The sequence below is a fragment of the Sylvia atricapilla genome, chromosome 19, assembly GCF_009819655.1.
Source record: "Sylvia atricapilla isolate bSylAtr1 chromosome 19, bSylAtr1.pri, whole genome shotgun sequence".
NCBI classification, from domain to species: Eukaryota; Metazoa; Chordata; class Aves; order Passeriformes; family Sylviidae; genus Sylvia; species Sylvia atricapilla.
In genome coordinates this window covers 8,561,172-8,580,363 of record NC_089158.1, presented here as the reverse complement: position 1 = coordinate 8,580,363, position 19,192 = coordinate 8,561,172, and the positions used below count along the sequence as shown (strand labels likewise).

General features: G+C 56.4%; 1 protein-coding gene across 1 annotated transcript; it reads right to left on the bottom strand.

Moving 5' to 3' along the window:
* Positions 1-373: 373 nt before the first annotated feature.
* On the bottom strand, positions 374-8,696 carry AGPAT2 (1-acylglycerol-3-phosphate O-acyltransferase 2). Its single transcript, XM_066332898.1, has 6 exons — positions 8,478-8,696; positions 4,886-5,019; positions 4,295-4,470; positions 4,033-4,128; positions 2,475-2,547; positions 374-2,046 (listed from the first exon to the last, which is right to left on the bottom strand). The coding sequence occupies exons 1-6, from the start codon at positions 8,663-8,665 to the stop codon at positions 1,895-1,897; spliced, it is 819 nt and encodes a 272-aa protein (XP_066188995.1). The 5' UTR covers positions 8,666-8,696; the 3' UTR covers positions 374-1,894.
* Between the last annotated feature and the right edge of the window lie 10,496 nt (positions 8,697-19,192).

Genomic DNA, 19,192 nt, shown 5'->3' with positions numbered 1-19,192 from the left:
GCCTCTCCACACTCCCTGTGCTTGTTGGCACGTGGAGAAGGTGGGGACAAGTCCCTGCAGCCCCAAGCCAGGTGTCACGACAGGGGACAGGTGCCCCTGGTGCCTGCAAAGGTGCTGCAAAGCTGGTTGCCCATCCCTGCAGCTCCTGTGCTGCTCTCCAGGAGCTCCAGATTTGGGATGGTGCCTCACCAGTGAGACTGGGTGAAAACAGCCCTCCTGCCTGGGGGACACAGGCTGGGGACAAAGACCCCTCTGCCCCTGCATCACCAAACCCACCCCCTGCAAGTGCTGAGGGCTCAGCACCCCACATCCTCCTCCCTCAGCCCCTACACAAGACCAAGAGGCTTTTTTATTTAAATAACCAAAGGTGTAATTCCTTTTTTTTTTTTCTTTCTTGATTTTTTTTTGTAAAGCACATAACATTCTCAGCCCAATTAAAAGTGAACAGCAGACAACTGCACACAGAGGCACTGCTCCCTCCTCCCAGGAGGAGTCAGACATGGTTCCCCTCCCCAGGAGCCCTCCCAGGGCCCTCCTGGGTTAAACCCTCCATGACAGCCCTTTATCTGTCCCTCTCACAAAGTGCTCGTTCGGTTCCCATCCTCCCACCCCGACCCTTCCCATCCCCTGAGTCTGTACTGTAAGGCCCCTCCAGTGAAGCCCCTGGCAGCACCAAAGGCTCCTTCCACGGAGCTCCCTGCCTTTCCCAGCTGAGGCTTGAGCCCCAAAACGCCAGACAAACACAACTCCACAATGCAGGCTGCAGGAGCTGGCTGTGCTGGTGACCTGAGTAGCCCCAGGTGGCTTATCCCAAGGTCCCCCATGCCATGAACAGCAGAGCTGAAGCTACAGGAGCCCTGGACCTGACCCAGCCTCTGGAGCATCGACATTCCACAGCTCCCGGTGAGGGATCCAGGAGCTCTGTTGGTCCATCACCCCAAAGCACAGGGGAACCCCTTTTATCTGACTAGGAAAGCATTTTATGTCCCCCAAAGAGGGAGCTGAAGCTTTCCAAGCTTTCCCAGCCCCATTCCAGCTGCAGCTCACCCACCCTGTGGCCCTGCAGGGGTTTTACAGGCCTTGGAGAGCGGCAGCTCCGCCTCGCAGATCAGCAGAGACGCGGGACAGGCACCATCTTTCGGCCAGCGCTGACCATGACAAGTGACAAAACGAGCGCGACAGAGCCCTTTGCCTCCATGAGGGGCATTGCAGGCACCGCGATGTCACCAGGCTGAGCCACCACCACGGCGGGGAGCTGGCGGCAGCTTCCCAACGTGCCGCTGTTGTGACACAAGGGCAGCTCAAGGGGACAGGCCCGTGAGTCCCACTGGTGGGTGGGAGCGCTCTGGGCTGTCCAGGGAGGACACCACGCTCCTAAGTGCTGCTGAAAAGCCAAAAATCTGGATTTTTTTTTCAGCCAGTTCTCAGCCCTGTTTGAGCATCAAGGTTTGTGCTGATACAAACTGCTGCCTGGTGGTTTCCACCTGGGACATCACAGGGCCAGGCCAGCACCAGCTGAGCCTGCAGGAACACAGGTGCAGGGACAGTCACACGAGGCAGAGCCCAGGCTCCAGGCAGGTTTTTGCTGTCACCCCGTGCCAGCTGCAAGAGCTGAGGGAAACTCACCTCTCTGGTCATTTGCATGAGCCCTTTGGTTGCACAAATTTGATGCCTGAGAAATTTCAGAAAAAGGAGACATTTCAAAGTGAGAAAATGAAGAGAAATCCACTCAAAGGGGAACCTTAGTGCTGGCTTTGACACCCTGTGTGTGCCAGTCTGTGGTGCTCCCAAGAGTCAGAAATCACTGCAGAGGAGAGGAAGTTCCTTCAGTATTTGGCAAGAACAGACAAGTCCCTTCAGCCACCACCACAGGGTGACACCACTGCAGAAGCCTCTAGGATGAGTCCTTTGCCTCGCTGGGGCGGCCCGACAGCCTGAAGAGGGTTTCCCTCATGGTGCTGAAGCATCTGTCAGTGAGGTCGGTGACATCGTCTGACGTCAGCCCTTTGGTCTCTATTGGAGGCAGAACCTCGACCTTGATTTTGCCTGGGGACAAGAGAGGAGCCTGTGAGAAACCCAGGAGCTCTGTTCTCTGCCCTGTTCCCCACCCTGGACAGCCTCAGCAGAGCCCTCAATCCCTCCCAGGGCTTCAGGCACCCAGCCCAAGTTAGATCCCAGCTCCAAGAGCTGTGCCACCCAGAAAAATCCCCCTGTGCCCCAAACTGCCATCCCAGCCAGAGCCTGCCCAGAGAAGGAGGTGGTAACCAATTTTTAATGAAAACATCCCTCAGTGTGTTTAATTACAGCCCTTCCTGAGTTAACCCAGCCCAGGCTCTGGTGCCAAGTGCTTTGAACTGCCTCCAAACATCTCCCAGCAGGGCTCCTCCTGTTCACCCCAGCCCTGCTTCCCTCCCACACCCTTGTGGGCCAGATCTCCACAACAGCAGCCCTGTCTCCAAGTGAGTCTTTGTTACCTGATGTAAATAGCTTCGTCTTTGGGTTATAGAAGGTGGTGAAGGAGGAATACACCACAGGGATCACTGGGACCTTGGGGAAGGGAAGAAAAAAGAAGAGTTACTGGCACTTCAGCAGCTCAGGGCAGGCCAGAGACAGGCAGCAAATCCCACACAGCAGAGCTGACCCGGCCTGGCCCTCAGACACACAGGGCACACACAGCCCCACAAACAAAGGCTGGAACAACCAGCAGTCAAACGGAATCAAAAACCACTCTCCAAAAACTCAAGGCACAGGGGAATTAAAAAAAAACAAACAAAACAAAAAACAGGGCCAAGTTCCACTCCAGCCTCAGCTCAGAACTGGCTTCTAGGGCCCCTTGACCCAAGTGAGGCTTCAAACCCCAGGTATTTTCTGTCCTGCAATCAAACACTGCAGGCTGCCTGTTCTGACAGGCCTTGCCTGCTGTACTGGCATGTGACTGGGGCAGGGTGGCTGCTCTGCTTTCAGCTTCTAAGAAAAGGAGTCACCAGTTGTTATCAATTTCTCCTGGGGAAGCTTCAGACAGACACAGGGCCAAGAGGGCAGGCAGAGCTGCTGTTCCAGTGCTGGTAACACAGCCAGAATCTACAGCTGGTGACTCAGGGGGGTGTAGCAGAGGCGGGGACCAGTTCCATGTCATCCTTTCCTCCCAGCAGCTGCCAGGCTCTGCCTTGGCTGCATCACCCAGGCAGGAATGGGGATGGTACAGCACAGACTGCACCCTGGGCTTGGCCAAAGGAAGCCAGTGAGACAGCTGGCACCTCTTCCCTTCCCCAAAATCCCTGCTGTAACACCTCTCCTGGGGAAACCAGTTTCCCCTGAGGCCTCAAGTCATCCCAGTGTCTGGCACACTGCCCCAGCACTGCACCCAGGCAAGCACCCTGCTCCTGAGACAGCTCTGGCTGGCTGAAGCCGTTTGCTTGCTCCCTCACCAACTGCTCAAGGATGCTGTGATTCTGGAGAGAAAAGAGATACCAAGGGCTGCCATATGGCTGCCAGGGAGGCAGCAGCTATTTTCACACAGAGCAAGCCCAGATGTTGCTCTAAAGCACAAAGAATTAACAATCCTGAATCACCACTACACTATTGTAACCTGGGGGACTGAGGAATGAATCGACAGCTTTGGGCTTCCCCAGGAAAGAATCCACTGGGCTCCCTGCCAGGAGTGAGCTCTGGGCTGCAGCCATGTCCCCAGGAACCCCTGGGCACAGCCCTGCCATGCTGCCAGGAAAGCCTGGAGAGAAGGATCAAGCGTGCCTGACCCTCACACTCCTCCCTCCAGAGAGAACCAGGACTGAGGCAGGAGAGAGGACAGGGCAATTCTTCACTGTCTGCAGCCACTCATGCCCAGGGTCAGCTCATGCCCAGAGGGGATGGAAAAGGCTCTTGGCTGCTGCTGGGCAGCACTTCTGACACTTCTGTGTTACCTAGGAACACAGCTCATCTGAGATCAAACAAACCACACGCTGCATGACCAGCATGCAGTGCCACTGCAAAAGCACTCAGGGTTCCCATGCAGGGGCAAAGCAGCGTTACCTGTGCCTGGATAGCGAGGTGAAATGCTCCTTTCTTGAATGGCAGCAAATCCCCAGTGCAGTTCCTCGTGCCCTCTGGGTATACCCACACCTTCACCTGCACGTGGAGAGACAAGGCCCTGCTCCAGAAATCCACTTGCAGCGGTGGGAGACACCAGCCAGCTCTGCCAAGAGCTGCAGGTGCCTGGGACTCCAGGTGAGCCAGCACCAGGAGTGCCACAATCCCCCTGTGTCACCCCAGCCAGCCCCACGGTGACACTCACGTTCTCAGCCACCATAGTCTTGGCCACCTCTGACATCACCATCTTGGCACTGCTGGTGCTCTTCCTGTTGATGAAGATGACGCCGCCGAGGTAGATGATGAGCCCCACGCTGCCCATGTAAATCAGCTCCTTCTTGGCCACCTGGACACAGTTGTCAGGCAGGATCTCCATCAGCCCTAATGGGATGGCAGAGGGCAAGACCCAGCCGTCACCCCCCCTGCCTGCACTCAGGGAGGACAAGGACAGGGCCACCAGGGACAGGCTGGTGCCTCGCTTCTCTCCTGGCTTCTGAGAGCAGGAGGCTTGGCACACAGCAGAGGTAGTGGCTGTAAGTGACAGCAGGACTGAGGTAGCTCACGCCCCAGGGAGTCCAGCAGGGCCACTGGCACACATGCTGGGCAAGCACCTCAAGGACAGCAGTACCCAGGGTGCTGCACAGGGGTGGGATTGCTCAGAGTGACAGGAGAGCCTCCCCACAACCAGCACTGATGGGGAAGCTGCACCACGGGCTGCTTGTCTAGGAGGTACAAGCAGGACTTTCCCCAGTGGTGAGCAGCAGAAATGTTCTCTCCCCTCCCACCAGCTCCTCACCCATCATGTCGAGGACGCTCTGATGGTTGGACACAATGATGGCAGGGCCTTCCACCTTGAAGTTCTCCAGTCCCTTCACCTCAAACCTCAGGCCGAAGAAATACTTGAAGGTCCTGACAACAGTTTTGATGATTCTGCAGAAGAGAAAAGCAGTCAGCAGCAGGGCAGGGAGGGCAGGGGCTGCAATACCCAGTGGGGGTGGAAGGAAACAAGAACAGCTCTAGGACAGAGAACCTCCAGTCTTATTTGTGCTATGGTCGACCCAGGTCCACCCCCTGCATGGCCCCACGCGCTCCAGGAGTGCTGCTCATTTGCCCTGTTCAGTGCCATGGTTCTGGGCTGCCCCAGTGCTACCAGGCTCTTCCTCCTGCAAACAGCAGGGCCCTACAAGTTGTTCAAACAATTCTCCAGGAGCTGCCACTCCTCAGCACACCCTAAACCCAAGGAAGACTCTGCCAGGTGTGCTCCTTTCAGTGCTGAAAGATGCTGCTCAGTGATAGAAACAAACCTGGAGTGCCCAAGGAAGGAGGGGAATGAAGGTGAGAAACACTTCCCTGCACAAGGCAAGGATGCAGGCAGCAAAGAAGATGCTCCCCACATGTCTTGGCAGAGGCTGGGTGCCCCCCAGCAAATCTATCCTCAAGCTTTTGCCCTTCCCCAGTGGATCTACAGGTCTGACAGAGCTCCCAGCTTTTCCCAGCTGGCAGCTCCACTCAGCCATGCCAACACTGCAGCACATTTCCATGCCCTTGTCAGCCCACGGGAGCAGGGACCATCTATGCCACCCCCTGACCTGGGGACTTGGGGACTCTCCAGCTAGGCCAGAGGACACAGGCAGAAGCTGGCAGAACACAGGGGCTATTTTGGGCAAGGGAGAAGCCATTTCCTAGGACAGGTGGCAGAGGAGCCTGCACGTGAACAACGCTCCCAGGAACAGTCACCAGCTTGGCTCTGCTCTCCCCTAGAGCTGATTCCAGAGCTGGCCTGTCTTCCAGCAAGCACCTGGATGTCCTGCCTCAGGGCCACCTTCTCCCTGACAGACAGGTGATGGAGCTTTCCTTCCTGAAGCAGGAGATTGAGGGACAGTGTCAGCTTTGTCCACACCAAAGGGCCCAGCTTGGGAACCGTGCAGCACCAGCCCCCTGAGAAGCATCCTTGTCACTCAGGTGGGAGATGAGCACCTGGACAGCATCTCATCCTGGCTTGGCCACAGCTCCTAGCATCTGCTCTCCAAAAGTCTCCATAAACTCTTGAGCCACAGGACTTCTTCAGCTTGCTCCTACCCACAGCAGGGTTCACATCTCTGTGGGGTGTCCCTCTGTGCAGGCCACCCGAGCTGGCTGTGACACCGGAGCTCAGGCCAGGGCAATGCCCCGAGGTGACACTGCTATCAGTCCTCACTTCAACTTGCTGCCAAGAGCCACACCCAGGGAAAGGACACAGGGAGGTGTGTGGAATGCTGAGCTCCCGAGCTCCACAGCCAGCTCCAAGGTGACACGGGTGCAGTCCAGGTGACCAGAGATGGTTACAGGTGTGAAGAGGCAGGGTGACACAAACCAGTGAGGTCATGGGGGATGCCAGGCCACCAGGGTGACCTAAATCACACTTCTCCTCCCTTCTGACTGCCAACCAAAAAAGAGGTCACTGCTCTGGAAGTCACGGTGCTCAGTGGCTGCTGGGAGAGGCTGGTTACACATTACTCAAGAGCAACCATCCAGCTTCCTCCTGCCAGCCCGGGGACAGACTTTCCTTGCACAAGATGTGGTGTGAGCCACTGAAAGAGGCAAAGGGGCAGAGCTCAGAGCAGGCAAAGAAGAATGGGGTGACCAGCAGCCCTGCTGGGCTGGCCACGTCACCCGCAGGGTTAAAGGATGGATCTGAGTCCTCTCTGACTCCATAAGCAGCTTCTCAGCTGGAATCAACAACCCAAACAGAGAGCTGTAAAACCAGTGCACTTACTGCCAGACACAAGGAGCACAAAAACGACAGGGAATGGGACTTTTCAGTGCATCCCTAACAGTCTGAATACGAAAGCCAGCAGCCCCCAGATTCACGTGCTCTGCTCCACAGCCAGTCACAGAGGCTTGTTTAGGATACTCTGATTTTTCAAGGACTACTGAAGTCTGTTTACCAGATTGGAAGCTCTTGCAAGATGCTTTACCACAGATAAACAGCTCTATCTCTATCAGACACCCTGGGTAACCTCTTCCAAGTCACACCAGCTTGACACTGGAGCCAGCAGCACTGCAAGAACGGGGTGTTCTGCACCAGGCAACAACACCATTATCACTGTCCACCAGCACATGCTCTGCTCCAGCCCCCTTTCCCAAGCTGGAATAAGCAGCCTGGGATGTTGGAGAAATAAGGAACTCACAGGATCAGCTCAGCCACGGACCTCCCAAGGGCTGGGATACATCACCAGGATCTTCAGCCAGTGCCACTACACGGAAACAACAGGCTTAAGTTACAGGAAAAGGGCGGTTCTGGCCAAAATTCAGCCCTGGGTTTCAACATGAGGCGTTATCCAATGCAAATTCTCGTTCCCAAATAATTCCTTGAGGTTTACATAAAATTTAGAGGGGTTTTTTTTCGGAGGGGGAAATCAAAAGATAGCGTGTCCATTGCTGACATAATAAATTCTCCCAGCTGCAGAGCTGGCTGAGCGTTGGGAAGCTGCTCCTGAGAGAGCCAAGGCAACCAAAGGTGAAAAGAGAGCCAGGCTGGAGATAGCAGAGCAGAGAGCCCGGGGCCATGGCACCAGCTGGGATGGGCAGGGCACATCCCTCGAGGCAACACATCAGTGCCCTGTGCCTGCTCCCCTCCACCCTACGTGTGAAAGCCTCACTGCAAAGCAAAGTCCAGCTCCACCTGCTGCGATGCTGCCAACCTTTGATCCTAAAGGATGTGTTAAGGCTGTCCTTTCCCCTGCATCCATATAACACGGTCAACACAGGTAAAAAGCTGCCTAGGGGAGAGCAAAACCAGGAAATGAGCCGTCCCCGTGCTGCCAGCACAGAAGTGCCAGCTCTGCCCTTAGAATGTACCTTGGCATGGAGAGGAGGTGCTGGATGACAGCAGCCCCTCGGCCCTTGTCACAGATGTCCTGTCAGGGGACACAGCGCCTGACAGCAGCTGCAGGAGAGCTGTTCCCCGGCAGCACATGGCACACAGCCTGCCAGCCTCTGCTCGCTCCCGGGGCGGGGAACACCCCAAACACAACTGTCAGGATGGAAAGGCACCTTCTAGAGATGGGTTCCATCCGCCAAAGCAGGGTCACCCAGTGACACAGGTGTGTTTGGAATGTCTCCAGACAGGTAGTTCCTCACCCTCCACGGGCAGCCTGCTCCAGTGCTCTGCCACTCTCACCGAACACCAACCCTCCTGCGGCTTTCCCCCATAAAAACCCACCTCCGCCACATTCCAGGCGCCTCATCCCACGGGCCGGGACAGCCCTCCTGAGCCTAGAAGAGACCCCAGGAGCCCAGCCACCGATGTGACAGAGCCCGCCGCCACTGCCCCGATGTGACAGAGCCCAGCGGCGGCGAGGTGACCCCGCTGTCCCCATCGCCGGTTCCCCACGGTGCCCCCTCACCTCATGTTCTTGACGGTGCGGCCGCCGTTGACCAGCAGGCAGGCGGCGGCCGCCAGCGCCGAGAACACCAGGCACAGCACGCAGTAGAAGCTGATGCGCAGCGCGAAGTTGACGGTGGGGCTGAGCTCCATGAGGACGTGGAGCAGCAGCAGCACGGCCGTGCCCCAAAGCAGCCAGCTCAGCTCCATGACGGTTCCACCCGCAAGACCGGCCGCTACTGCCGCCTTCTCCCCGGGGAGCCCCGCGCTGAGCCCGCCTTATGTGGGCGGCCCGGCCCGCCCCGCCGCTCCCTCACGGGGAGGGCCGGCAGCGCGGGGAGCGCTGCTCCCGGCCGAGCGGGGATTCCTCAGGCGGCAGGCCGGCCCGGGGCGGCCATGGCCGGGCAGGGAGGGACGTTGGTGCCCTCGTGGAGCGCTGTGGGCGTTTGCTTCCCTCACGGAGCGCTGCGAGGGTTTGGGTCGCCTCGTGGAACCGTACGGGCCTTTGGGACCCTCTTTGGGGCATTTTGTCCCCTCGCGAACCTCTGTGGGGGTTTGGTCCCCTCATGGAGCCCTCTGCGAATTTTGTCCCTTCATGGAGCCCTTTGGGGGTTTGGTGCCCTTGTGGAGCGCTATGGGCATTTGGTTCCCTCACGGAGCGCTGTGAGGGTTTGGTCTCCTCGTGGTGGGCTGTGAGGGTTTGGGACCCTCATGGAACCGTATGGGACCCCCTTGGGGGCATTTTGTCCCCTCGCGAACCTCTGTGGGGGTTTGGTCCCCTCATGGAGCCCTCTGGGAATTTTGTCCCTTCATGGAGCCCTTCGGGGGTTTGGTCCCCTCGTGGAGCGCTGTGGAAGTTTGGGACCCTCACACAGCACTCGTAGGGGTTTAGTCCCCTGACTGTGGAAGTTTGGGACCCTCATGGAACCATCTGGATCTTTGGGACCCCCATGGAGCCCTGGGGGCATTTTGTCCCCTCGTGAATCCCTGTGGGGGTTTGGTCACCTCACGGGGCGCTGTGGGCTTTTGGGACCCTCGTGGTGCCATGTGGGGAATTTTCAGTGCCTGTGTGGTGCCGTGGAAAGGCTTTGGAGTCCTTCATGCTGTGAGGGAGTTTGTGTCCCTCAGGGCACCGTGTGAGGTTTGGGGACCCTCACAGACTCTTACCCACCTTCTCTGCTGGTGCTTGATGCTGGTTTTCCAGCGGCACAAACGTGCTGAGCAGGATGGAGCTTTCCCTGCTGGCACTGGCGTTAGGAGAGGATCAGGCCCTGGAGCTGTGTGGGTACAAAGGCTGATATGGGTGATGAAAGTGTCTGCTGGAACCAGCACAAACCATTCATTGACCTTGGCTGGTTTTGCAACACTTTTTATAGTGAAACCCAAGTCTCCGTGGAGACTCCACTGAGGTAAGATGTGACCCTGTGGTTCTGAGCATCCCGTTGGCATCCCCAGCTTTGCAGCTCCTGGAAAAACCAAGGAGAAGTGTTAGCCCTTTTAAAACAACTGTTGTTCCCTCAGCTGTCCTTGGATTCACCAAGAGAGGTTGTGTGCTGTTCCCAAAGGAGCTGTCACCAGAAAAAGGAGGGCTCACTGCTCTTTCCCTGCCCCGCAGCAGCTTTAGAGCTGGGGGCAGGAGACAAACTCCTTCTCTACAGAGAGCTCCTGGCCGGCACTCCCTGCAGCTGCCAGGCAATGACATCTCAGAGCTGGTCTCATGATTGCAGCTAATGCCACAAAGAGCCCTTATTGTATTAACATCTCCACAGGGCATTAGATTAATCCCCGCTGCCTGTGTCGTGTAGGCTGTTCAGGGAGCCCGGCTCCAGCACCGTGCCAGCCAACATATGCCTGGGAAGTCACCGAGATGCTAGGCCCGGAGCGATTCTGTGTTATCCTCATGACTTTTTGTCGACACAGACAGAAAGTCCCTGGTGATCTGTCACTGGGGCATGGCTCGGGCCGATCTGCAGAGCTCATAAATGCTGGCTGACGTTGGGAATCTGAAATGTAAATTCCGGCGGCGAGCGGAGCGAACAGATCCGGCGTGGCGGGTTTGGTGCAGCGCTCCACGTGTGGGCTCCTGGAGGAGCTTGGCTGCCATCCCCTTCTCCCCACGCTCTCCAGCGCGTTATCTGGAGTAATGCAAATGAAACATTTCATATTAGTCTGCAGCTCAAGGAAGGGGAGCGCTTTCTGATGCCAGATTAGAAGCCAGACATGGGCCTGCCTGAGAGCAAGCGGAGCTGTCACGCTGAGTTATTTCATAAGGCAGGCGGTGGTGCTGCCAGATGACGACAGCCTGTGCGTTAACGTTTTCATAACAAACTGCCTGATGGAAAGGGCCTGAGAGCCTCTGCCCGCTGTGCAACACAAGGATCACCTCATCACCCTGAAACATGTCCATTTTGGGGCAGAGGCAAAGGTGACCCCATCCCTGTCCTCCCAAGCGTTGGCAGCCAGGATGAAGCAGTTCCAAATTCTCAAAAAACTCTAGTTTGCTAGACTGTGCTGTGTGTCTTGCATATTTAAACTACTGACTGGATTATTTAAACGTGGTAGAAAGGTGTCCTGCAGGTAGTGTAACTGAGCAGGGCCCAGAATCCCTGGCAGGAGCAAGAACCCATCAAGTGCCAAGCAGAAGGGTCCACACAGCCTCACTGCTGGTGGGATTTCTGTGCCTGGGTCCATGAAGAGCCATGCAGCCCAAAGCATTACCCTTGCCTTAGAATAATCTGGCTGTGTTCTTTTATCTTTTATTTGCCTAAATTTATTGCTTCCCTTGGCAACAACACGTGACCTCCCTGTGGATGACTAGCTCCTGACTGGAAAAGAAACAGAGCCAGGGAGAATATCTCCCACATATGGAGAAGGGAAGAGAGGGAAAACACTGAGAGGGGTAGGAAGGAAGGAGGAATGTGCCCATCTCCTGGCTGAGCAGGTTGTAGAACAGCAGAAGGCTCGAGGCTGGGTGGGTGGGTGCTCGGCAGGACCCTCTGGAGATACTGGCTGTGCCAAAGGAAGGCTGCATTTGTGGAAAATCTCCCTCATGCTGCCTCACCCTGCCTCTGCCCTTGGCTTCCCACAGCGCCTCTGGCAGCTCATCGGCCTGCTTCCCTTTGCCTCCTGCCAAGGGCCGTGTGCTGAAAGCAGCAGCTGGGTTTGGTGACATTAAAGTGGAGGGGGGAGGAGGAAGCAACCAGCCAAACATCCTTGTTCATGGCCTTTTCGTGGCGTGCGTGTGTGAGGCTGGGAGCCCTCACAGGAAGGGCTGGCAGCAAGAAGCTCTGGGCTGTACAAACTCCTCAGCACCAACCCCTCGTGCTGGGTGCTGCACAGCAGCCTCCACTGTCAGGGGCTTGGGGACAGTGAGGTGATCCACACATCTGCTATAACTCCTTCCAGCCCTCTGTCAGTCTGTCCATCCATCCACCGATCTCTCCTCTGCCCTCTGCACCTGTCTGAATTAGCAGCCGGCTTTGGGAGATGTGTCAGAGCCTGGTGTCACTGTGTGTCACCTCTGTGTAGCTCAGGGTCCATAGGACAGCCCAGCTTCACAGCACTGATGTGTTTGCCCTGTGTAACCCTCTCACACGGGCAGGGCTGCAGGCTGGGAACCTGGACCTTGTTTGCATCCCTAAGCAAGGCAGCTCCAAGGGCTGACATCACTGGCTGGCATCAATTTTCCTGGAAGTGTTGCCCTGGCAAACATAGCAAAGAGGTTTCCCCTGGTCGGGAACTCCACAGTCTGCTTGGTGAGGATGGTGCTAACAGCAGTTTGTGCAAAGGATGTGGGTGAATCTCATTTCCCTTTCGCTAGGGACAGAGAAATTTGGCACATGGGAGGTGAAAGGTGAAGTTTTCCTGCTGCTCCTTGTGTGGGCAGCAGGGAAGCTCACAACGAGCCCACAGTGGCAGAGGCAGAGTTTCAGCCTGACCCTCAGCCTCCACGCTGGCTCCATGGCCACGCTGCCTGTGGTTGCCGGGCTCCTCGGTAATCACACGTCAGCGCTCTGGTGACAACAGAGTCAACACTCGGGGAGGGACCGGCTGGTGACTCAGCGTGGTTTCAACGTGAGCGCCGCGGCTCCGCGCTCGCAGCAGAGCCTTGCACAAGAACCAGAAACATGAGATTGCTAAACTGCCCGAGCTTCGGCAGGCACAGCCTCCACTGGCCGCTGGAAAGGCAAAGAGCCCAAGGGACTTTGGCTCTGGCAACAGGCAATTAAGAGAGGAACGTGTTTTAAAAGGCTGTTAAATAATCTGAACCTTCCTTCCTGTAACCTTTACTCACCTACAAGTAACTCTGTTGAAAAAGTAAGACATCATCTCCTGGGCGGTTTGCACCAGCCAGGTGTGGATTTCAATCCATGCAGGACACAAAGGCAGGATGCTGATCCACAGAGCAGTGCCACAGCAGCACCCCACAGAGTGCCAGGGCTACCCGTGAGGCTGAAGGTTGGTGTTTGCAGAGCCACTGCACATCAGGCAAGGATTGCAGCTGGGGTTAACACACCACCAAGCCCCCCAGCACTGGCTTTTATTTTTTCACTCTTGGTAGACTTTGCCAAAAACGGGAGGTAGCAAAAGCACGAGACTTCCAGATCTTAGTGTTGCATTTACATTTGTCACCACAGGCTGGAAATCCCCCTGCACCTCATGGTCTCTGCAGATTGCTCAGAAATGAGAGTGTGCCCAGTACAGGACATCTTGTCTGCCTGTAGCTCTCAAACTCTTTCAGGCACAAGGATGTAAAATTGGAATAACATTTTTTTTTCGTAAGTTGCAATACGATTAGGCTTTCTCCCAAATGTCATGTGTAAGTAAAGGAAATCAAATTGTTTCTGATGGATTTTGTGTTTGTGGAAGGGGTTGGGTGGCTGGAGACTGACGGACTGAGCAGGAAAGGCAGAGCTGTGATCCAAGGGCTTCTCTTGGTGGACAACCTGGGACCAGAGAGGGGTTTGTTGCATCTCCCGCCTCAGAGCTTCTCAGCTCAGGGAGCCCCTGCTCATCATCAGCATGATGTGTCCCACTTGGGCTGGGTTCCCATAAAGAGTCCACCCGGCCTGGACTCCCATAACGAATCCCACTGGACTGATCTGGATTCAGGCAGTGGTGCTCAGCTCTGGGTGTGTCTGCAGGGTTGGACTGCCAGGTGTTTATGGGCTGTGTGTGCCCCACCTGTGCAACCTGAACCAGCAATCCTCCTGCAGCCCTTGATCCCTGTGCTGTGCATGTGTGGCTGTAATTACAGGAACTGGGAAGATCCTGTTTCCCTGGGGATCTGCAGTGCTGACCACTGCAAAGTGGGACACTGGGGCTCTGGGAGTCCAGGCAAAGTGTGCCCAGAAAAGGACACTGATTTCCACTGGAATCTCCATCCCTGCCTCCTGAAGGACATTTCCCTTACTCTGGAGTATCCCGTGGCATATTCTGTGTGCTGCCCTGCTCTGTCCCCAAGCTGAGTGTGGCATTCCTGGTTTGCCAGACCTGCCAGCACTGTGCCACTGTGGCACACAGCAGGACAAAAGGGCCTTCGGGCTGAGTCCAGGTGTAGAATTCAACATCACTTCTGTGTCACAGGGCTGCTCCTGGAGCTGAGCTCAGCCATGGGCAGCTGCAGCACTGCCCCAGCCCCACATCACCCCGATGCTGCTGGTTGCTCTGCTGCTGCCAGAACCAACACCTTTAAAGATCTTCCTGCTCCTAAGCTGGTCTCCTGCCCCCTTCTTTGCCTCTCCAAGGGAAAACGGGCTCCAGCACCTGCACAGATACTTGCTGGTGCTAAGCACAGGAGCTGCTGGAGAAGAAAAAGGCGTGTTGCCACCATGGAGCAGTGGAAATGTACTGACACCGTTGGGCAGGGCGGGAGGGAGCGGAGCAGCCCGGGGTGCTTTCAGCACAAAGACCGTTTTTCTTGTGAACAACTCCAGTCTTGCCACAGGAATGAATTTGGGCTGGGGCTGAGCTCACACAGGGCTGGATCCTGGAACAGGCTGCCGGCATTGGCTGCACCGCGGCCAGGCAGCAGCTTTGTTCAGTAGCAGCACAACGTGAAAGCAGCAGCCAGGTCTTTGGGCATGTGAAATCAGTACCCATCTCTCCCTGAGGCACCTGTGTGGGAACAGAGGGTCCGGGCAATTGCAGGGTAGGATGTTAGGGTACCTGGAACTGGATGCCACAAACTCCCCAGGCGCTGCCCTCTCATTGCACAGCCCTGCTGGAGCTGCCAGTGTGTTGCAACGGGCTCAGGATCTCCTCCAAGTGCCGGAGTCCAGGTGAATTCTTTTCCTGGCACACCTCCCTGGAAATAAACCATGCACACCTCAGCGGGCTAAAATCCACACCGGGAATATGCGTGAAACAAACAGTTGCTCTTCCTCTGTTTCCTCTGTTATTGATTAATGGCTCTTAATGACTCCAACCTCAAAAAAATCTTGTAGTTGCCGCCTGTCACAGAAGATCAATGGAGCAGCATTAGCAGGAGATAGAGGCAAACTGTCCCGGGTGAGCTCTCTGCTGAGGCCAATCTGGAAGCAGCGCAATCAATAGTTCAGCATGACCTCTCCCTCTTGCTTGCTTTTTTTCTCTTTGAGCTGGTTGGGCAATAAAGTCTGCTCTGAGCTTTCACCAGGACTAGATTATAACTATCCAAATTGATCTGATATGTAGAGGATAAAAGGGCCTCTTAAGCCAGCTGTCTGCACTGGCAAAACTCAAGTGGCTGAGCAGACAGGGTCAGACCCTCATTAATTCCTGGATGCTTGGGACCCTGCTCATGCCATGCATGAAAGCTGGACCACAGTGCTGGAGGGAGTCAATTAGTCATGACAAATCCAATCCGACTTCTCCCCCGAGCTTTCCCAGTCCGCTGCCTGTGCTGCTGGTGCCTTTTCATGAGTGCATCGTCGTTGAAGCCACCATGCCCTGTCCCTCCCGTGCTCTTTTTGTGATAACTCCTTGTTTCCCTTTCTCCAGGGAGAAATTGTGCTGAGGAGAGAGAGCCCTTTGTTGTTTCACATGCGGGGAGACGCTGCAGTGAGCAGATGTGTCCCAGGTGAAGTGTGAGGCCCCTGGGCAGAGGAGGTGAGGGAGGATTCTCCTTTGCTCACACAGCCACTGCCTGCTTGAAAACCTTCTGCACATCAACCCTCCAAACTGCAGCCTCTCTCCTCACTGAAACTGATAATCAGGGAGCGCCTGGAAGATGAAGGTTGACTTAGAAGCTGTGTCCAGAGCTGCTCATCCCACCTGTGCATCTCTGTCTCTTCTAAGGCCAGCGAGCCCCCTGCCTGCTCCAAGGAATGTCGCCCTGACCAAGCCTGACTTTGGGAGCCAAATGCCCAGGGTGAAAGCCGTGCCCTGGCTCTCGTGTGGAGGGGCTGTCTGTGGGCACTGATGAGGGAGGAGTCCCCAGAGCCGTGTCTCCCAGAGCTAGACCTGATGATGAATAACTCCATCATCTAAGCCAGTGCAGGGATCTGCTTGCTCAGCCCCCTTCTCCGAGCTCCTTTGCAAGCTCCTTTTCCTCCTTGGCTGGGGAGCGCCCACGGTTGGCACATGATGGAAATCCCAATGAGAGAAGCTCCCCTTCCAGAGCCAGCACCGCAGGGCTCCCAGCCACAGCCACCACCCTGTGCCTTTAACCCCCGCGCTGCCTGCAGAGCCCTTGAGCTTCCCTCTCTTCCACCTCATAGTTCAGGGCCAGGGATATCCCTGGTGTGTCCCCAGCCCAAGGGGCTGGCGGTGAATGAAGAGTGAGACCCCCAAACAGTTCCCAGCAAGCCAGGAGCTCTGTGGGGGCTGCAATCCTGGCCCAAAGCATCTGAGGAGCCCCAGCACACCCATTCAACCCCCCCTTAACTTCGTAGTGCTTAATTACAAGTCGCAGGGATTTGGAGAGGAAGCGGAGGGGGCGAGCACAGGACAGATTGGAGGGAAGATTGTGCTGGGGGTGGCAGGGCTGTCAAGCCAGAAACACAAGAGCTGATTAGCATTTCTAATTATAACCGCTGCGCTCAGCCCGGCAGGACCCGGCAGGCAGCAGAGGCAGCTGACGGGCTGTGCACAGCCAGCTGTGGATGCCACGCAGGAAGCGCGGGCGATCAGCCTCAAATCCTTCAAAGATGCACAGAAAAGAGCATTAAAGCCCGGATTCATCATCTCCGGAGCTGCGGCGCTGCCTGGGAATGCCGAGTGCCATCGCAGCCCGCCCGGGGCAGAAATCCCTCTGGTTTGTGCCCATGGGGCTGATCATGATAGGAAGAGGAGAGGGGCGTGAGCGTGTTCCCCTATTGTGGTTCGGGGTGCTGCACCCCGCTGCCGAGCAGCATCTCTGGGCACTGCGGGGGATGGCATTGGGATGTCCCCAGAGCTGTCACCCAACTCTGACATCCCACCCAGAGGAAGGTGGGCAGCACGGGCAGGACGAGGGGATGTGGGTCCCTGCTCACGACTCAGGGCTGCTCTGCGCTGCTGTTAGCCCCGGCTGGAGATCGTTTACTCATCGTCATTTAGTCAGGTGAATATTACGGGCCAGTAAATGACCGCTCCAGGGCTGGGGCTGCCCTGCGAGCTCCTGTGTCCCGAGGGCACGGTGCTCTTGGGGACGTGCCCGCAGAGCCACCGCCTGGCAGGGAAGTGATCAGAGGCCAGCGTGCGGCACGCTGCGGGCTTAACTGGGATTAACAGGGCTTTGACCAGGAGAAACTGAAGCGACTTAATCAAGGCAGTGAGTGAAACAATTCCCAGAGAGGAGATGAGCGTTGACTGATCCCGGCATCTTCTGGATGCTGACAGCGCCTGCGGGACCATTTTTCCTCACCTTCGAGCTACGCAGCTCTGGGTGCCCGGGATAGAAACGAGTGCATCATCTGGGTGCCTGATGCTGGAGCCCATCCTGGCAGTGCCAGGGGAATTTTGGGGAGGGGAGATACCTCTTACACAGGGGCAGCAGCCGAGGCAGTGCATCCCTGGTGCCCGGGATAGAAACCGGAGATGGGCACCGTGGGGAGAGATCTCGCTTCCCTTTGCATTGAGGATAAGATAGCATCCCACCTGCAGAATTTTTATTACTCTTTTGATTTGATTAATTAATCATTCAGTGATAACTGCTCATTAGGCATTCTAACAATCAATACTAATCACTTAATTACTTGGCATATTACAGCTTGAGATGGTCTGCTCATGCCTAATTAGATTTGCCGGACAATCCACCCCTGAATTTTGAAGAGCCCTGAGAAGAATTCTGTGAATTTTAAGCCACCCTCAGCTCTGGCCCAGGTGTGTCATTTCCCATCTGCATCGAGGATTCTTCCCCCACTCTTGCCCTCAAAAATTAGGGTTCAAGTCACAAGGAGCTGCAGGAGCAGGGTGAGCAGGGAGCATGGAATGCATCCAGCAATGCACCTTCCTGTCCCTGCTGTTTCCCAAATTACTAACCCCACCATCAAAAATAAATCTCAAAGGTTCTTTTTTCCCCCCCCTAACTTAATTAACACTAAAAATAAGAACCTGCCAGAGAACCATCCTGGCTTCAGTGGGATGGTAAAACCTGCCTGGCTGGGGGCTGTGGGTGACATCCATCGTCCCTGTCACTGCAGCAGCGCCGTGGGCAATGTCAGCCCAGCCCAAACAGAGGTCAGGGCACAGCGCTGGAGCAGCAGGGACCTCCTCGGGGTTAAAAGCATCAGCAAACACGCTGCAGGATTTAAGACGTTTCTGTCAGTTTTGCGGGATGCTCTTTATTCATCACCACTATTTGGATTAATCCAGCAAAGGCTTTTGCTCATTAGGCCCTGATTACTCCGTGCTTGGCACTCACACGGAGCAGGGATCTGGGCTCGAAGTGAGTAGCTTGTTTTCAAAGGTCATTTTGAGCCAAATTCAAAAGGAAGGAGCAACCTGAACCATGAAAAGGGGGCAAATGGATAATCTGAAGATTTGCTGATAGCAAGCAAGGAATTATCTTAACAATGACCTCGTGACTGCTCTCTTTGCCCCTTGCTCTGACTTGGCTGTGCACACAGGATCCCCCTGGATGGGGCTGTCCCCGGCCTGTCGGACACAAAGCAGCCCCTGTCTTGTGAGGTTTCCGTGCCCAGCCACAGTGCAAACAGGGAGGACAAGCCGCGGTGGGGAAAGGACACGGCGAGGAGGAGGAGAAGGAGCGGCGGTGATGGCAAGGCTCAGGCCTGAGGGGATGCAGCCCCCGAGCTGTGCTCACAGCTTCACCTGCTATGGGTGACAAGGAGGGAGCCCGGCCCTCCATCACCCAAACTGGTTTTTAATAAACCTGGAGCTGCTGTGAGTGCTGGGGGCCGGGTGAGATCAGCGTCTCCATAGACCCCTCCCTGCTCTGCCAGGATCATCAAGCAGAGCTGGGAGAGCCCCTGTGCGGTGGGGTGAGCCCGGGGATGGGATCCCCGCGTGGGTGGAACCCCGGAACGTGAAGACGGGCATCCTCGAGTGGGATGCGGCCATAAATGGGACCCCCCCGGGTGGAATTCCCAAATGCGGGGCGGTGCATTCGGCTTGACCCTTCGGGGCCGTTCCGGGCAGCATCCCCCCGGGCTCCCCGGGCTGCGGCGGAGCTGCGAGCGCCGCCCCCGCCTCCCGCACCGCCCCGCGCCGGGCGGAGCCGCCGAGCCCCGCGGGCCGGGCCGGGCGCTGCGGCGGAGCGAGCGGGCGGCGCGGCTGGGCCCCCCCGTTCCCCGGGACCCCGGCCCCCCTCCG

Bases quoted from the DNA above. Each gene is read 5' to 3' on its own strand.
- AGPAT2 (XM_066332898.1), bottom strand. From the start codon at position 8,665: ATGGAGCTGAGCTGGCTGCTTTGGGGCACGGCCGTGCTGCTGCTGCTC. The intron at 5,020-8,477 runs GTGAGGGGGCAC...TCTCTTCTGCAG, and splicing joins CGCACCGTCAAGAACATGAG to AATCATCAAAACTGTTGTCA. The intron at 4,471-4,885 runs GTGAGGAGCTGG...CCATCCCATTAG, and splicing joins GAGCGTCCTCGACATGATGG to GGCTGATGGAGATCCTGCCT.